Below are 18,802 nucleotides of genomic sequence, written 5' to 3' on the forward strand. Positions count from 1 at the left end.
TGCAACATGAGAATTTTAAAACTTCATGGTCATGCTGTTTCATCGTCCACTGAACAGTGGAAATCAAGTATGCCTCTTTCACTCTGGGTTCCCTGGGGAATTCTTTAAAGAAAGGCAGAGAATGAAGATGTTATCCTAGATAGGTTGGGATCCGATCCTATTTTTAAACAAGCAGTAAAAAAGACTACTTCTCCTGATTGGGTGACATGGCTGAGAACACATGCAAGATGGCTCATTTGTTCAAGGCTTTTTCACACATGTGCTGCTCTATAGGAAGGGGGAAATCTGGCTTTGTCAATCTAAAATGGAAATCCAAGCTGATCTCAGAGGACCTACAGAAATTCACATGGGATGAAAAAAAAAGAATGCTTATATCCTAGCTACGTTCTGGGCAAGATGATTACCTCTACAAGAAGAAGAAGACTGCAGATTTATTCACCACCCTTCTCTCTGAATGAGAGACTCAGAGAGGCTTACAATCTCCTATATCTTCTCCCCCCACCAACAGACACCCTGTGAGGTGGGTGGGGCTGGAGAGGGCTCTCACAGCAGCTGCCCTTTCAAGGACAACTCCTATGACAGCTATGGCTAACCCAAGGCCATTCCAGCAGCTGCAAGTGGAGGAGTGGGGAATCAAATCCGGTTCTCCCAGATAAGAGTCCAAGTACTCAACCACAACACCAAACTGGCTAACAAAACATCTCAGTTTCCTCAACTGGTGCTCCATGGAATAGTGCGCTTTTAACCACCACTAAGGGTGCGATCACATGAGTAGTTTGGCCCAACATAGCCACCCCTCTCCAGATCGAATGGGTGCAATCAAATGTGCACATCTGGCTCCCATGCCTACTTGTCCCCACCTCTGCTAAAATGACTCCCACACGGATTAACCAGCCACCAACAAATTCCAGTAGCTATCTCAGCGAAGCACTTCCGTGGCAGGTTTCTGGGAGTTTGATCTCCCAGGCACACCATGAAAATTCATGAGCGGTATGAGCATTGCACTCCATTTGGGGCTTGTGACTTTGTGACCAACACTGAAGTCCTCAAGCGGGCAGAGGTTACCAGCATCGAGGCACTGCTTTTGAAGACGCAGCTGCGCTGGGCGGGGCATATTTCTAGGATGGAAAACCACCGCCTTCCCAAGATTGCCCTGTATGGCGAACTCTCCACCGGCCATCGAAATAGAGGGGCACCAAAGAAGAGGTACAAGGACTCCTTGAAGAAATCCCTTAGCACCTGTCACATCAACCATCACCAGTGGTCTGACCTAGCCTCAGATCGCAAAGCATGGAGGCACACCATCCACCAGGCTGTCTCTTCCTTTGAGAACACACGCATAGCTGGTCTTGAGGACAAAAGGAGATTGAGGAAGAATCGTACTGCTACAGGACCAACCCTAAATCAGACTTTTCCCTGCAGCCGCTGTGGCCGGACCTGCCTGTCCCACATTGGTCTTGTCAGTCACCAGCGAGCCTGCAGCAAACGTGGACTATTGCACCCTTCTTAAATCTTCGTTCGCGAAGCCAAGCCGAGAGCGAGAGGGGCTTGTCTGACGTGTGCTTCGGTGCCCCCACAGAACACAACCAGGAGTGTATGCACACTTGTCTGCTTCTGCACGTGCACAGCGGGACTTAGAAAAAACCAACCCAGCCATGGGTCTGTGGTTGTGGTGCATTAGTGATATCAACAAGCAACCACAGGCCCGCAGCAATATGATGCCAGCTTAGGGGGCGCTGCCTGATTGACAGAAACTGCCCCAAAATCAAGCTGCTTATGTAAAGCCGAAATACTGCCAGGGCAACCTGCCTATGTGACCGCACCCCATGTTCAACCTGAGCAATGTATCACAGGGACGGGCTATAAGAGCTGCTTTCCCTTTTATGGGCATTCTGCAGGTCATTCTTGTGAATACCTTAATAATATAGTCAAATTTATACATATGCCTTGATATGTACATATGATATGATACATATGTCACGTATCAATGGCTTCATATTCAGGGTTATTTCTGAAAATGGAAGGCAAAATGTCTGGCACTAAAAACGTTAACAATTCACAAAAAGGGAAAGAGAACCCACCTGAGAGAAAAGCACAAGAATCTTATAGCTTGGTTTTTAGTCTCCTGGCAGTTGGTATCAGGGGTGGAATTCTAGAAGGAGCGCCTTTGTATATTAGGCCACACACCCCTGATGTAGCCAATCCTCCAAGAGCTTACAAGGCTCTTTTTTGTAAGCTCTTGGAGGATTGGCTACATCATGTGGATGTGGCCTAATATGCAAAGGAGCTCCTGTTAGAATTCCACCCCTTGGTGGTATTATGTATAATCAGAATGGTGGTGCTTTAAGAGGAACAGCTAGCATATAAAGCTGCAATTCGCTTCCAGATTAGAGTGGACTGAATAGATGGGTCTACTTTAGTGGTGATGGGGGAAGGGATCAAGTGGTTTAACTCATTTCAGCATGAAAGTGTTCTCTAGAAAAAAAATTTCTGCAAGTGCAATTCAATGGCACCGCCAAGTAGCAGGCTTTCAAAGGGCAGAAGATTCAAATGTGGAAGGAATGGTCAGCCCACCACTAGGTGCTCTTGTTCGCCTCCGTGTGTTCATGTGTCACTCTGGTAGACACAGAGGTGCTGAGCAGCACTGTCAGCTTGCGCATCGTATTAAATTGTCTCCCCATCTCCCCCTGACAGCAAGTAGCATGACTGTCAAAAAAGGGCAAGAGTCTTTCAATTAATATAAATGAAGCTGCAGTTTAATTTAACATGACTTTTCATTAGCCAAGAGTTCTGAGGCTGAGGGTTTTTTTAAAAAGAGCTTTTATATTTCAACACACTGCTTATTTTACTACTATATCTTATTCCATTTACCGATCAGACTTCCTGCTACACAACGCACCTACATGAAGAAGAGCCAGAACTGTTAGATTCAGGTAATATGACTTTGGGATGAAATTAAATGGTTAACCACAGTGTATCTCCTTGCATATTTGCACAAAGCATAAATCTACATAAATACATCTCTCTGTAATGTTCTGTGATTCTTTTGGGGCTGCCTAGTTCTCTGAGGAAGAACCCCGTGGTGCAGAGTGGTAAAGCTGCAGTACTGCAGTCGGAGCCCTCTGCTCACGACCTGAGTTCAATCCCAGTGGAAGCTGGTTCAGGTAGCCAGCTCCAGGTTGGCTCAGCCTTCCATCCTTCCGAGGTTGGTAAAATGAGTACCCAGCTTGCTGGGGGGAAAGTGTAGATGACTGGGGAAGGCAATGGCAAACCACTCCGTAAAAAGTCTGCCGTGAAAACATTGTGAAAGCAGCATCACCCCAGAGTCGAAAATGACTGATGCTTGCACAGGGGACTACTTTTACCTTTACCTTTTTAGTTCACTTAGAGTAGGAATATACAGTCATTTCATTTAACTTGCATCTCATCATAAGTAATTAAAACTAGAATTACTTCACTGATGCTTTCACCAATATAAGTGATGCAGAGCGTTCATTAATACCGTCTTATAAGCATCTCCACTTACAGCTGAAGAGATCTGGCATCAGAATCCAAGTAATGATTAGGCCACACCCCGCCCAATAAATTATATAGTTATACTAGACATCTTTGAGAATCCACTGAGAAGCTTATGGTTAATGTTTAACATATCAGCTGGCTTTATTAAATAGATGGACCAAATTCAAGCACAAATTTCAAGGCATTCTATTGGTGGTAGATCCAATTAACTAACCATAGGGAGTTTTTTTCCTCTGCTGGCACAAAGACATTCTTTTGGGCAGAGGAAAAAAGAAGTCAGAGCTTCAACCTTGATCCTAAAAATAGTTTTTTAATGCAAACTACCTTTAATGTTCACACTGTTTAAAATGATAATTTTCAAATAACACATTGCTCCTAACAAAGGGAGTTTTAACTCTTGCAGGTTTATACCCAGAAAATCTTGTTGATCTAGTGGACTTGAGTCTATCTGTTCTTCTGAGGACCAACATGTCTACCCTTTGAAACAATTCTCCCTTTGTAATTATTTACACAGCTAGACATCCTTCCACCCTGCTCACCTGGCCACTGGCCCACCCCACACCTAGCACAGCCATCAGCTCCCTCTATGAACAGGCAAGTGATCGTTTCTTAATGTATACGAAACCACAACAGCAAAGGCAAGATAAGAGAGCCAGCATCATTAATGGATCCTACATATAATATAAAACCACAATGTGAGCCTGAACAGATACAATTCTATAGGAAAGAGAAAATGAGAGATAATGGCCCTTTCATGTTAGTTGAGAGACCACAGCACGCATACACACAAACCACAATACAGAAGAAGACCGCAGATTTATACCCCGCCCTTCTCTCTGAATCAAAGTCTCAGAGCGGCTTACAATCTCCTTTATCTCATTCCCCCACAACAGACACCCTGTGAGGCGGGTGGGGCTGAGAGGGCTCTCACAGCAGCTGCCCTTTTCAAGGACAACTCCTGCGAGAGCTATGGCTAACCCAAGGCCATTCCAGCAGGTACAAGCGGAGGAGTGGGGAATCAAACCCGGGTGTCCCAGATAAGAGTCCGCGCACTTAACCACTTAACCACTACACCAAACTGGCTTTGTATTCTACAGTTCACACTTCTAGGTCAGCGGTACAGAGGTTCTGTTAGTAAGGCAGGGCAGGGCAATTCCCCACAAACATGCTTGCCCAGCAGCAGCCCCTACTTGGTCCAGAAAAATACATGAAAGGCAAAAATCAAGGCTGATGTGGACTAGAGAAGCCCCATCACTAAATTACAAAACTGACACTCTCGGTTCATAACAAAAAGGCACAAGCATTCAAACTCCCTTCAGCGCTCCTCAATACATACTCCTCTGCCCCAGCAGTGCTCTTTTATGTTTAGTAAGTAAAGAGTAGTTTCATCCCCGGAGCATATGAGTCCTGCCAGAATAACGTTTCAGTGGAACTATTACCCCCCCCCCCCCCCCCGATGCTCCTTAATGGCTCCATAATAACCCTGTGCTGAGATCACGGGCTCTGAACAGGTGCCAGTGCTCTCTGCTGCTGCACCTGCCAGAAAAACAATTTGAAAGCTTCATCGTGCAGGTCTCTTCCATTCATTTCTACTTAATTAGCAGGTCTCTTCCATTCATTTCTACTTAATTAGCTCCAACCCAAAAAAGAAAACTAACGGGAATTCCCCCAAATGACTGAGAGGTTTTCTGCTTGCTCACGCCAGCAGAAATTCAAGTCAGGTGCTTAACTTCTCTTGCTTGTCACAGCCACATTTGGTTGCAAATAGGATGGGAGGATGGTTAGACAATGTAAGCCATTCATGAAGAATGCCTGGATAGCATGCTGCCGCTCTATCTGCTGGAGGGAACTAAATCATCATACCATTCACACAAACCTGTGAATAGTGACCCTGTCCCCCTCCCCACAAAACAGTAACTCAATAGATAATTATAAAAAGCCAGTTCTCCCCCTGTGGTTACAGTTAAAAGATTACCACCAACCAGAAGAGAAATATAAAAAGGGAACTTGTGGCACTTTAACGGCTTGGCTTTCCTGATAAAGTGGGCAGTAGTTCACAAAACCTTCTAACAAATCTGTTAATCTTTAAGGTGCTAGAAGCCTCCTATCCAAATTAGCATTATTAACTAAGCAAAAGGTGCTAATGAAGACACTCAAGAGCCCACAGCCCTGAGAAGACCAAGTCGTGGGGAATGGTGAGCTCCTACAGAATAAAGAGGTCCTTTTGGTTTCTGCGCAGCAGCACAAATGGCACAGAAGTCTCTCTTTTTTTTAAACCTACAGTACAGTGTAGCAGTGCCTTTACAACAGAAACAAGTGTGATTTAGAGTGCTAGTGCCTTCCTACAGAAAGGCTCAAAAACTCATTCAAAAATGTGCACTGAAGAGCATTAAGAGCGCATGTGTGAACTCAAAAAAAAAAAAAGAATCCAGGAAGGAACAAGGCTGCATGCCTAGACAACAATTAATTAATACCAAGTCAAACAACTAATACCCTGTCAAACCATTTACCAAGCTCAGTGGCGCTCCATGATTTCAGGCAGCGAAAGATCCTTCCAAACTGCAGCTACTAAAGGCCCTTTAATTGCAAATACCAAGTGTTGAACCCAGAACTTCTTACCATGCAAAGCAATTCTGTCCGTGGGCCATGGCCTCCATGCTTTACAATGAATTTTTGTCTCAGAGAGTCTGTGCACAAGAGTCTGTCTACACTAAAAGATCCAAAGGCAGAGACACAATTTCTAGAAATAAAGACGTAAATCCCGTGTGCAAATGCAGGTGAGCTCTAAGCACAACTGTCTCGTGACTTAAAAAGCCATATAGTCTCAAATTTTGCAATGTTTATTTAATGAAAGGGAAAACTGTCAAAACTTACCCAAGACTCCATATTCTGAAAGGGAGCTATTGCAGACAGTGTAGGGGGCCTGCTGCTCCCACAGGTGATTCATAGGTACGCAGGTCCTTTTGTCCACATCTTGATCATGGAGCACATGGTGACGATGACTACAAAGATTTTAAGGAATGAGTCATTTCTTGAAGCATGTTTTAAAGATATTCTAAGAAAAAGAACGCGTATATAACATGTTTAAACTATCATAAGAGCTTTCCTTTTCCCAATACAGTTGTCTGGCAAGGTAGATCAACATTACTGTCCTCATATTGCAGATCAGAGGACTGAGGCTGACAGACAGTGAAGGCTAACAAATGAATATATGGTTGGGGAGAGATGTGAACTGGAGTTGCTCTAGTTCACAGCTCACACTTCCTAGCATCTTCCTATGATGTATGGTCTATTTGTGGGCACAGCCGCTTCGGGCTTCTTTTTTTAATTCCACAGAGGTACTCTCAAAAGTATACCTCGGGAGATATCAATATGGCAGGATAGTTAATATAGTCAAGGAGTCAACACAGGGATTGACTCAGAAAATGGGTTTATCAGGAGTTAAAAGAAAAGAACACATTTCAAATGAAAGTATACTAAGCCAAGAAAGAAAAAAGACAATATCAATTCAAACTACTTCCTTGTATATATTGTGCGCAGATGCAGTAATCTTTTTACTTCTGTTACATTTGTATCTATCACATATACTATACTTCCCATGGCAATTCCAACAACAGAGTTTCCCTAACAGAGTTTTCCAGTTTTATCTCGCAGTCTCCCCCCACCTCAGAATTTTCAAAGTTCCACCAATCAGGCACACAGCTTCCCAAAATGACCATTCACAGGCAAGCCAAGCAAAGACTGATTTCCATCTCCTGGACTCACAGTGCAATCCTAAGCAGAGTTACAGCCTTCTAAGCACATTGACTTCAGTGGACCCAGAACAGTGTAACTCTGTTTAGGATTGCACCATAACATGCCATCTTGGACTTTAGGGAATGAAACTGAAGCCGAAGGATTGTTTTAAACTGTACAGAATTGTATGAAATGTTTTAATGATCTTATTGTAATTTTATTTTTGCACTGCTTTAACTGTTGCTAGCCACCCTGAGCCCATCAGGGGAGGGCGGGATACAAATGTAATAAAATAAAAAATAAAATAAATAAAAATAACTCTCAACTGAATTATCCTTCTTTTTTTTTTTAGTTGACTGTTTGTAACTTCCACAAAAGCCCACATTTTGGCACACTGTTCCACACTAATCCATAACCTTTTTGTATATTTGTAAAACAAAAATTAAACAGTATCCACAAAGAAAGGATATTGTTTAGTGCCCCTAAAAGACCACCTAGATGGACATCTTCTGCCAATACAGTGGAAACATGGATTAAGACTTTAATTTTTTTAAAACACCAAGTATTCAGTTTTTATGCCTTCTCTCAGGCATTACAGATAACTCTGGAGTTGCTGCTGCTCAATATATGAAGCTTTAAGCGGCATGCAGCTATACTCCATAAAACAGGGTGGAAGGCATTACACAATGGGGCTGCTTTCTCTCAAATTATAATTAGCTGAGAAATCGTATTGCTCACCTTGAGTTGTATCTAGTTTCATATTGTGCACTGGCTCCCACCTCCCTGAGCGCTTCTCAGGACCCCCGGCTTGTACAAGTTGCAACCACTCCCCACCCCCGGGGTGCCCATCCCTTGCACATTTGTTCACTGCCGAGAGCTCTCCAGAGCTCCATTAATCAGCATTAGAATGGTGCACCAAGGAACATTATCAAAACAGAGATGACTGAAGTAATTACTGTAATCCATTAACTCCCTAAGCAAGACTAACTGAGTGAAACACACCAATATGTTCAAGCTCTACCACCACTGAAGAAAGAAGGGCTATTACCCTGATAATAGCTATTCTGTGGCTCATACCTGCTGACGCTGAACAAATTGCAGGCTGCATCTCTGTTCTAACCCATCTTAGGAAAAACCACTCACAACTCTAAGCAGAAAGTAGTTAACGCTACAAAATCAGGGGCCAGAGTGTAAACCATTAAAGCACCACAATAGAAGGATACTTCCAATAGAATTTTTGTTTGTTTACTCCCTTCTTCTTATGAAGACTCCCCAAGAGTCATTTTATGCATTACGTAAAATGAGGTGATAGACTGAAGTGACAGAATTCTGGACTGCTCATCTTGTCAAGAACAGGTCTTTGCCATAATGTTATGGGGATTAACTGGGCCTGTATGTAACCTGAAGTAACCCCTGGGTCTTGCTTGGAAGTTATTGTTTTGCTCTGAACACTGACCTGTTGTTTCTTTCCATCCTGCTGAGAACTGGTTACAGCAGGGTGTCAAACATGCTATTCAGGTGCCGAATCAGGCCCTCGGAGGGCTCCTATCAGACCCCCAAGCAACTGGCGACAGCTTCCTTCTCACTCTCTTTTGCTTCCTTTTGCATCACAGCTTACTTTGCCAGGCTCTCTCAACGGCACAGCAGAGCTACTGAGCCAAGCTTCTCTTCTTTCAATTGACTAAGGCTCCTCCCCACCTCAGTCCCCTAGGGAAGAAAGGAAAGAACTAGAGCTTCCTTTGCCCGGTTCCCTGGTTCCCATGGGAGAAATACCAAGAAAGCATTTTTAAGACCAATGAGTGCTATCATTTAAAGCACATTTTAAGTTTTTAATATATATATTTGCGTTCATCTGTGTTCTTTATAAAATTTATGTCTCTGCTAGTGCTACCTAATCTTAAATAGGTACACACATGGCATGGCCCAGCCCAACAAGGTCTCATTATATCAAATCTGGCCCTCATAACAAATGAGTTTGACACCCCTGGGTTACAGAGTGCCTCCAAGGCTGTTACCGAGCTCACAGAGACTTTTGTGGTTTCATTTCTGCATAGTTAGGGGGGCTTGGAATGCTAAAGGGGGGGCTGCTATTGGTAGATTTTGGCGCTTTAGTATTTGAAACATGTAACAGACAGAACCAAGGTATATCTATGAGGGCAGAAGCGATTGTCTTTAGTTTCAGCCAGAACCTGCTTGCCTGTAAGGACTCAGATAGTCAATAAACACCTTTATACAAATGAAGGAGTATTGATTACTGAAGCTGTGCAGTACTTGACACTTCTCAAGGGTGCAGGGAAATCTGTTTAATGCCCGCTCATGTGCCTCTCAACCAGGAACATATGAAGCTGCCTTATACTGAATCAGACCTTTGGTCCATCAAAGTCAGTATTGTCTTCTCAGACTGGCAGCAACTCTCCAGGGTCTCAAGCTGAGGATTTTCACGCCTACTTGCCTGGACCCTTTTTTTGGAGATGCCAGGGATTGAACCTGGGACCTTCTGCTTCCCAAGCAGATGCTCTACCACTGAGCCACCGTCCCTCCCCTCAGAAGCCACTGAGCCACCGTCCCTCAGAAGGAGATTGAGACTGGGAAGGGCAGCCGGGAAGGGGCTAGAAACGATTCTTAAGGGTAAGGGGGTGTCCCAAGCAGCCAAGATCAAGATAATTCATACTGTTGTAGTCTTCATTACTACGGATAGGCGTGAAAGTTAGACAACGAAGAAAGCTGACTGCCAAAGAGACAAAGAAGAGGGCTCTCGATCGATTCCACTCTGAACTCTCCCTAGAAGTTAAGATGACAAAACTGAGGCTGTCGTTCTTCAGCCACATTACGAGAAGATGAGTCACTGGGAAAGATAATAATGCTAGGAAAAGGAGGAGGCAGCAGAAAAGGAGGAAGACGCGACATGAGATAGATTGACTCAATCAAGGAAGCCCACTCCAATTCCAAAAGCCTTACAGCATAACAATCAAGGAAGCCACAAGGGCCCTCAGTCTGCAAGACCTGAACAAGGCTGTTAAGGATAGGCCACTTTGGAGGTCATTAATCATGGGGTCACCCTATGTCAGAAGCAACTTGATGGCACTTCTCTCTCTCTCTCTCTCCCCCCTGATACGGTAAACAAGGACACTGGGAAGAAAGGTTTAAAATAGTCTTTTCCCCCAGCCTACTAATTTAGCAAATGAAGGGAGCTTTTCAAATGGTTAACTGCTCAAAATATGAGGGCTAGATTTGAGTGCAGTAACACCAAAGAGACCATTAAGATTTGAAAGGTATAAGATGTGGGTAGCAGAGTGGCACAGAGTGGTAAGGCTGCAGTACTGCAGTCTGAGCCCCCTGTTCATGACCTGAGTTCGATCCTCGCGGAAGCTGGGTTCAGGTAGCCGGCTCCAGGTTGACTCAGCCTTCCATCCTTTCGAGGTCGGTAAAATGAGTACCCAGCTTGCTGAGGGGAAAGTGTACTTGACTGGGGAAGGAAATGGCAAACCACCCCGTACAGTCTGCCATGAAAATGTTGTGAAAGCAACATCACCCCAGAGACGTAAACGACTGGTGCTTGCACAGGGGACTACCTCTACCTTTTTATACCATACAAAATGAAAAGAGGGTTGCACTTACCAGCAGTGTTCCCGCTAAGCTGCAGAGTCTTGTGAGCAAAAATTCTACTTTGTGAGCTACTGGAATTAAAGTTGCGAGCTACTGCAGAAATTAGTGTGCTCTGGAGTCAATTTTCCTGAGCTAAGGCAAAAATGTGTGAGCTGGAGGCTAAAAATCTGTGAGCCAGCTCACGCTCACTCAGCTCAGAGGGAACACTGCTTACCAGTAACTGTTGTTCATCGAGTGGGCTTCTGTACAGGCATACGTATGGAACTGCACATAAGACACAAAGATGAACTTTGACTTTCTAAAGCTAATACCCCACAAATGTTGCTGGTCTTATATTTAGCTCTTCTACTGCAGAGCAACACGGCTACCCTCTGAAACAACTGAACTATGATATTCCCATGGGCAATCTGCATTGGCGCTGTTTGCAATGTTACCACTTCAATCTATCAATTCATTGTGCATTGCGTATAGATCAGTTCTTAAATTCTAATCCATGTGGCCTGGCTGAGAGAGTGCTTAATTCAGTTACCAGGGTATGGGAAAGAGGAAGAACAGAGAAAGAGTAGAGAGAGTATGGGAAGGGGGACGGATGGGGGAATGAGATCCCGCCTGTAAGTCCATGCTTGTAAGTGTCTAATTTTGACAGAGCCTCAGGCTGAATTCACAAATGAAACTGTAAGACACAATCATATGAACAGCTATATTATATTACTCACCTGAAGGTGCCTCTTTCCACATCCTGCCCGCTTAGCCGGACATGGATACCTTCTTTCAGTAAAGACCCAAAAGCCATGTACTCCCCCAGGGCCCAGTCAACAATTCGATTCTTTGTCATTTCCAGTCGACCTTTCAAAATTCGAGAAAGCCCTAAACAGAGAAAGAGGGGAGAAAGAGGGGAATGGGCAACTTTATCTCACGAGTACTTGTCATACCACCGAATTAAGTGTTTGTTTATCTGTGTAAAGGCAGGATCACCAAAAAACATAAATGAAAAGAGAACTAAATGAAGAGAGAAAAACAGGTTGCTTACCTGTAACTGATGATCTTCGAGTGGTCATCTGTGCAGTCACACACATGGGTCTTGCCGCAGGCAACGGATCCATTCCTCGGAGCTCCAATAGCTCGTTTATAACGTCTTTTGGCGCGCTTTCCTCCCGCTCTGGGGAGCAGGCAGCGACCGCGCATGCCTGGAGCGGGGGGAGAGCGCCCCTTCCACTCAGTTTCTTCCAGCCGCCGCCGGCAATGACACTGTAAGTTTACGGAAGAATCACAAGAGGCCAGCAGCGGGGAAGGCTGGGTGGGCGTGTGTGACTGCACAGATGACCACTCGAAGATCATCAGTTACAGGTAAGCAACCTGTTTATCTTCTTCGTGGTCTCTGTGCAGTCCCACACATGGGTGACTAGCCAGCTGGATGGACTGGAGGAGGGTGCTGGTAAAGAAAAAGGTTAGTCACAGGAAAAATCAAATCACATGCAATCACGCAATCAACCATCATGTGACGTGGTCTGCAGTGTAAAGATGGAAGCGGATGCACTCACCCCTGGCTTCAGAGGAAGATGGATCTGAGGACCGCTTGGCCGAAGGAGGCGTCACGTCTCGCACGAACGTCCATCGCATAGTGGGAGACGAACGTGGATGGAGAGGACCAGGATGCAGCCGCACAAATGTCCTCTAGAGACACGCCTTGTAGAAAGGCCGAAGACGTGGAGACCGCTCTAGTAGAGTGGCCCTTAAGGCCGTCGGGCAAAGGCTGCTTAGCCAGTTCGTAGCACAACCTGATGGCACTGACTACCCACTTTGACAGACGTTGGGTAGAAATTTTAAGACCCCTGTGGGGGTTTCCGTAGGCCACAAACAGATTAGGGTCCTTACGGAAAGGTTGTGTACGATCAAGGTAGAAGGATAACGCCCTTCTAACGTCCAAGGAATGCAGGGCTCGTTGTCCCTGGTCGGATGGGTTGGAGAAGAACGTTGGTAGAGAAGTTGAGGTTGATAAGTGGAACTGGGAGACAACCTTAGGCAGGAACGCAGGGTCCGGTCGCAAAACAACTTTGTCCTTGTGGAAAATGGTGTAGGGAGGATCGTAGCGGAAAGCGCATAAGTCACTTGCCCGTTTGCCCGAGGTGAGGGCTACGAGTAATGCTGTCTTCCAGGAAAGGAGATTGAGGTCTATGGTAGCCATAGGCTCAAAAGGGGCTTTCATCAAGCAGGAAAGGACTAACGATAAACTCCATGTCGGAACAAATGGTTTAACCGGTGGGTTGAGGTGCAACAAGCCCTTGAGAAAGGACTTTGATAAGGGATGGGAGAACACAGTCTTGCCATCGATCGGCTTGTGGAAAGCAGAAACCGCAGAAAGGTGAACCTTCACAGAGGAATAACAGAGTCCGGATTTCTGTAGGGAAAGTAGGTAGTCCAGAATTAGGGGAAGTGGAGCCGTTTCCGGCTGCAGTTGAGAAGATGTTGCAAAGGAACAGAAGCGCTTCCATTTACGCTGATAAGAAAGTCTGGTGGAAGGCTTTCTTGCGTTGAGGATGACATTGGTTACTTCTGTAGAGAGGAAGGTGGCCGTATTCTCCAGGCGGTCAGGGCCAGGACCCGAGGGTTGTGATGAAGAACCTGACCGTTGGCTTGAGAGAGGAGGTCGCCCGCAGGAGGAAGCCGGCAGTAAGTGTGGCGTGACAGTTGAAGCAGCCTCGTGAACCACGGTTGCCGAGGCCACCATGGCGCAATGAGGATGCAGTCTGTGCCATCCCGAGTTATTTTCACCAACACACGTGTCAGAAGGGGGGTCGGTGGAAAGAAGTAGTGAAGGGGACCTGTCCAATCGTGCAGAAAGGCGTCGTTGCCCCTCCTGCAATAAAACTGAGGACACTTGGCATTGTTCCTGGATGCAAAGGCGTCCACCTCGGGTGTTCCGAAGCAGCGGAAGATGCTGCGAAGGTAGGTCGGAGTGATGGACCATTCGTGGTCGTCTATCCGAAACCTGCTGAGGGAATCGGCCAAGGTATTCTCCACACCGGGGAGATGAATGGCAGTCATAAATATGTTGTGTTTGACACACCATTCCCAGAGCAGTACGGCTATACGACAGAGACGGAGGGATCTGGTGCCCCCTTGTTTGTTTATATAATAAACAGTCGCCATGTTGTCCGTAGAGATCTGGACATGCTGGCCCTTTATTAATGGGAGAAATGATTGAAGAGCTCTGTGCACCGCGATCAGTTCTAAGCAGTTTATGTGCATGAGTCTCTCGGTGGTCGTCCAAAGCCCTCTGACAGTTTTGTCCTCTAGGTGGGCTCCCCATCCCCACTTGGAGGCATCTGTTGTTATAGTGGTCGTAGGGGAAGTCGGTAGAAACGGCTTGCCCTCTAGTAGATTGTTGGGCACAGTCCACCACGTGAGAGATAGAAGCGCTCTCTGTGGGATAGTGAGCAGAGCAGCTTGCGGTTGCGTTTGAGGGTTGTAGGCTCGAACAAACCAGATCTGCAGTTGTCGCATTCGCAGTCTGGCAAATCGAAGGACAGATGTCGTTGCAGCCATAAGGCCCAGCAGGCGTTGGATTGTGAACGCAGACTGACGGGGTTGCTGTTGAACTGCCTTGGCTAGGGCAATAATAGTGCATGCCCGATCCTCTGGGAGAAAAGCTCGATGCAGGGAGCTGCAGAGAAGGGCGCCTATAAACTTGAGGTCCTGGGTAGGTGTGAGGTGCGACTTTGATGTATTCACGCGGAGACCCAGGGAGCTCAGAAGAGTGAGAGCTGTGTCGAGGTTGTGCTCCAATTGCTGTTGTGTCGGGGCCACCAGGAGCCAGTCGTCGATGTACGGGAAGACTGGAATGTTCCGAGTGCGAAGTGCAGCTGCCACAACCGCCATGCACTTGGTGAACACGCGGGGCGCAGTGGAGAGGCCGAAAGGTAGGGACACATATTGGTAGTGGTCCCGGCCCATGGCAAATCGTAGATACTTCCGATGTTGAGGTCGGATTGTCACATGGAAGTAAGCGTCCTGAAGGTCTAGGGAAGCCATCCAGGAATTCCTGGGGATAAGAGGCAGAATGGACTGCAGGGAGATCATTCTGAACTTCCTGTATGCGATGTGCTTGTTGAGCTTCCTTAGATCTAGAATGGGACGCCTTCCTCCATCCCTCTTGGGAACAAGGAAGTATCTTGAATAGAAGCCTGTCCCCCGATGGAGGGGGGGAACGGGCTCTATGGCTTCCTTGTGGAGCAAGTCCAGGATCTCCTGACGGAGGAGGGGAGAGGGGGGGGTAGCTGTGAAATAGTGGTGGCGAGGTGGAGAAATGAACTCGATTGCGTAACCTAGACGCACGATGGTCAGCACCCAGGAGTCGGTTGTTATCGAGTTCCAAGTCGGAAGGAACGGTGACAGACGTGTGTTGAAGAACGGTACGGGGGAGTCAAAGAGACTGTTTAGAAGGAAGGGAGGGTTTTTTGGCCTGTTGTGACCGCGGTCTTTGTTGAAACTGCGGTTTCTGCTGGCCAGTCTTCCTCTTCCAGAAGTCGGTACGCTTAGGTGACCCTTGGCGTCTTTGAAATGATGGTCTCCAGGGCTTTGCACGGTTGGGACGCTGGGAAAACGGTTGGGAAACTCCCAAGCGCTTGGCACGTTTGCGGCCATCATCCACCGAGGCTAAGACTTCGTCAGTAGAAGCATGGAAAAGGCCGAGGCCATCGAAGGGAAGGTCTTCTATTTTTTGTTTAATGTCCGGTTGTAGATTTGTGGACCTCAGCCAGGCGTGGCGTCGTAAGGCAACAGAGGATGCAAAAACCCTGGACGAGCAAGAAACAGCATGGCGTATGGTGTTGATCTGTTGCTTGGACACTCTAGATAGCTCTGATACCAAGCCGGAGGCCGTTCTTTGGGAGGGTTCGGGAAGGGCGGAAATAAGAGGCGTAAATTGGTTAGCCAAGTTGTAGACATAGGCTGAAAAGTAGGCTAAATAATTGTTTAGTTTAGAATTTGTAGAGGCAAGGCCGAAAATTTTTCTTGCCAGGGTGTCCAATTTCCTGCCTTCACGGTCAGGAGGTGTCGGATGTCTGGATGGTTTAGCCTTAGTGGCTGAGTGCACGATAATGGAGTTGGGCGCCGGATGAGAAGCAAGAAATTTAGCCTCAGGAGCGTGAACTCTGTAGAGAGAGTCAAAGCGTTTCGCGGTAGGTGGAACCGAGGCAGGTTTGTCCCAGGTTTCGCGGAGGCCTTCGAGGTGTACCGGGAGCATGGGAAGAAGCGAGCCCGGTGGAAAGTCCGTTTGCACGAGGTCGTGTACAAGGTCAGAGACCTTAGGTGAGTCCGACGGAAGAGTAATGTTGAGGGCTTCGGCCATGGTTGTAATTAGGTGGAGATAGGCCTTGGACGCATCAGATGGAGATAGTCGGGGCTGTGGTACCGAATCCGAGGCTACCGAGTCAGGACGGTCCTCGGAGTCTGAGGATGCTGACGATTCCGGGTCGGAGTGGGAATCCTCACCCGAGGGAGAGTGCGGGGGTCGGATCGGGTCCGAAGGAACAGGTTGAGATTTCATCGTCTGAGCAGGTTGGTCTGTAGGAGTGGAGACCGGAGGAGCAATCGCGGCCGAGGCTGATGGAGTGCGCGGTCTAGCGTCCTCTGTCTGGTAGTGGTCCCGGGGTCGCTGTAGATCAGAGTGACGAACAGATTCCCGAAGCCTTTCGCGGAGTCGAGGGGAATAGCGAGAGTAGTCCGGCTCTCGGATCCGATCCCGAGGATAGGCATGTTCACGGGTCCGATCTTGGTCACGGGGTGGAGAAGAGAGGTCATGGTCGAAGCCGCGGGGGCGTGGCTCTCGGGTCCGATCCCGGGAGTAATCACGGCGTGGAGAATCGCGGAGTCGTCGAGAAAAGTCACGGAGTCGATCACGGGGTCTAGGAGAGTCCTCGTATTGGTACGGGGAATAACCTGAGCCCTCAAGAGAAGGAGAACGAGAAGGACGATGAAAGCGAGAGTGGTGCTGGTCGTATCTGGGGGCATAATAGTCCCGATAATAATCAGAGGAGTCGGAGTCTCGGCGCCGGCGCGGTGATCTGGAGCGAGCCTTGAGCGGTGACCGGGATCGTAGTCGACGTGAGGGTGAGCGAGAGCGCCCCTTGTTTGAGGCCTGAACGGCCGAGTCCTTGTACAGGGGAGAAATCCCGACGTCTCGGAGGTCCTTATACAGGGGAGAAATCCCGATATCGCGGAAGGATCCGATTCGAAGCGGGGGTTTCAGGTAGGTCTGGGTAGACTCACTAGTAAGATCGGGTTCAAGGAAGTCGGTCGGGACCACGCTGTGCACCGAGGGCGAACGAGAGTGGACCGGTATGACCTCAACTGCTGTAGATGTGTGAGGCGTCAGTTGGGGCATGTCGGTGATGACGTCCGACGGAGTCGTCAACTCAAGCGGAAGAGCAGGCTGAGTTGGAGTCACAGGATCCATGGAGGTCGATGTCGAAATTGGAGGCTGAGGCTTCTTGGGAGCCAAGTGCGCGTGGAGTTTCCTCGGACCCGAATCGGCCGATCCGGGATGACGAGACTTTTTGTGCGCCGGACCCGTGGGTTCCAGGTGGCGCGATTTCTTCGAAGCCTTATGGCCGGTCTCGGCGTGCTTCGAAGATTTTTTATCGGACTTGTGTTTCTGTTTAGCGAGAGACACGTCCGTAGAAGCCGAATCTCCCGCTTGTTGTTGGGGAGGCGGCGAGCCCGATGTGGGCATAGCCCTTAAGGACAACTCGATCAGGAAACTCCGGAGCCTTGCCGCGCGGTTTTTTCGGGCCTGCTTTCCGAAATTCGCACAATGAGGGCAGGAGTCGACTCGGTGAGATTCCCCCAAGCAAAAAAGGCAGTGGCTGTGGCCGTCTGTAGTAGGGATTTTGGTCCCACAGCGCGTGCACTTTTTGAAGGTAACTTTCCCTTCCATGCGCCCCGGACAAGGGAGGGGGGGGAAGGGAGAAAAGGGGAAAGAAAGCGCAGAACGGGTTTTTTTTTTTTGTTTTGTTTTTTTTGGGACGAAAGAGAAGATATAAGAGATAGAAATACGATACCAGTGAAGGAGGAAAGAAGCGGATGAAGTAACAGACGAGCTAAGGAGGAACGCAGCGAGGGAGGTGTTGTCCGGGCGGCGGTAGGAAAGAAACTGAGTGGAAGGGGCGCTCTCCCCCCGCTCCAGGCATGCGCGGTCGCTGCCTGCTCCCCAGAGCGGGAGGAAAGCGCGCCAAAAGACGTTATAAACGAGCTATTGGAGCTCCGAGGAATGGATCCGTTGCCTGCGGCAAGACCCATGTGTGGGACTGCACAGAGACCACGAAGAAGATCTATGGGGTCCTGCCAAGTTCCATCTTGTCCCTCAACATTTACATGATACCACTGGGAAATATGGGCTGTCACCAATACTCAAATGATACTCTGCCCAATCTCATGCTTCTGGCAGATACCAGGGAGGCTATGGAAACGCTGGAGTCAGTTTTGGTGTCAATGAGGGTCAGTAAACTGAAATGTTATCCTGACAAAACAGAGATGCTACTGCTGGGTTGAAGGACTGACTCAGGAATTGAGGTGTTGATGGGACTGCACTCCCTCTAAAGAAGCAAGTTTGTAGCTTGGGGATGCTGCTTATTCTGTTAGATAAGCAGATGGCAGAAGTGGCCAGAGGTACCTTTCAGCAGCTTCAACTGGTGAACCAGATAGGCAAAAAAAAAGAGTGTGCCATAGTGGTGCATGCCCTGGCAACAACTATATTAGACTGCTGCAATGTTCTGTTTGTGGGGCTGCCCTTGAAGAGTGTTCAGATGCTACAGCCCATGCCTCTTCTTTTACCAAATCACTGCTGCTGAAAGTTAAGGGAAGGGGGAGGCAGGCAGATCAGAACATGGCCTATTTACGAGTCAAAATTCAAAGGGCTTTGGTCTCAAATCACAATTAGCTC

At 47.6% G+C, this 18,802-nt stretch overlaps 1 protein-coding gene across 1 annotated transcript in view; it reads right to left on the reverse strand.

Moving 5' to 3' along the window:
- The window catches only part of OGDHL (oxoglutarate dehydrogenase L), an 88,627-nt gene that overhangs the window by 23,394 nt on the left and 46,431 nt on the right, over window positions 1–18,802 (reverse strand). The window contains exons 15-16 of the mRNA XM_060241049.1: window positions 11,577–11,727; window positions 6,394–6,521 (exon numbers count right to left, since the gene is read on the reverse strand). Coding sequence (XP_060097032.1) covers window positions 6,394–6,521; window positions 11,577–11,727 — 279 coding nt within the window. The remainder of the gene's footprint in view (window positions 1–6,393; window positions 6,522–11,576; window positions 11,728–18,802) is intronic.

The sequence above is a fragment of the Heteronotia binoei genome, chromosome 6, assembly GCF_032191835.1.
Source record: "Heteronotia binoei isolate CCM8104 ecotype False Entrance Well chromosome 6, APGP_CSIRO_Hbin_v1, whole genome shotgun sequence".
Taxonomy (NCBI): domain Eukaryota; kingdom Metazoa; phylum Chordata; class Lepidosauria; order Squamata; family Gekkonidae; genus Heteronotia; species Heteronotia binoei.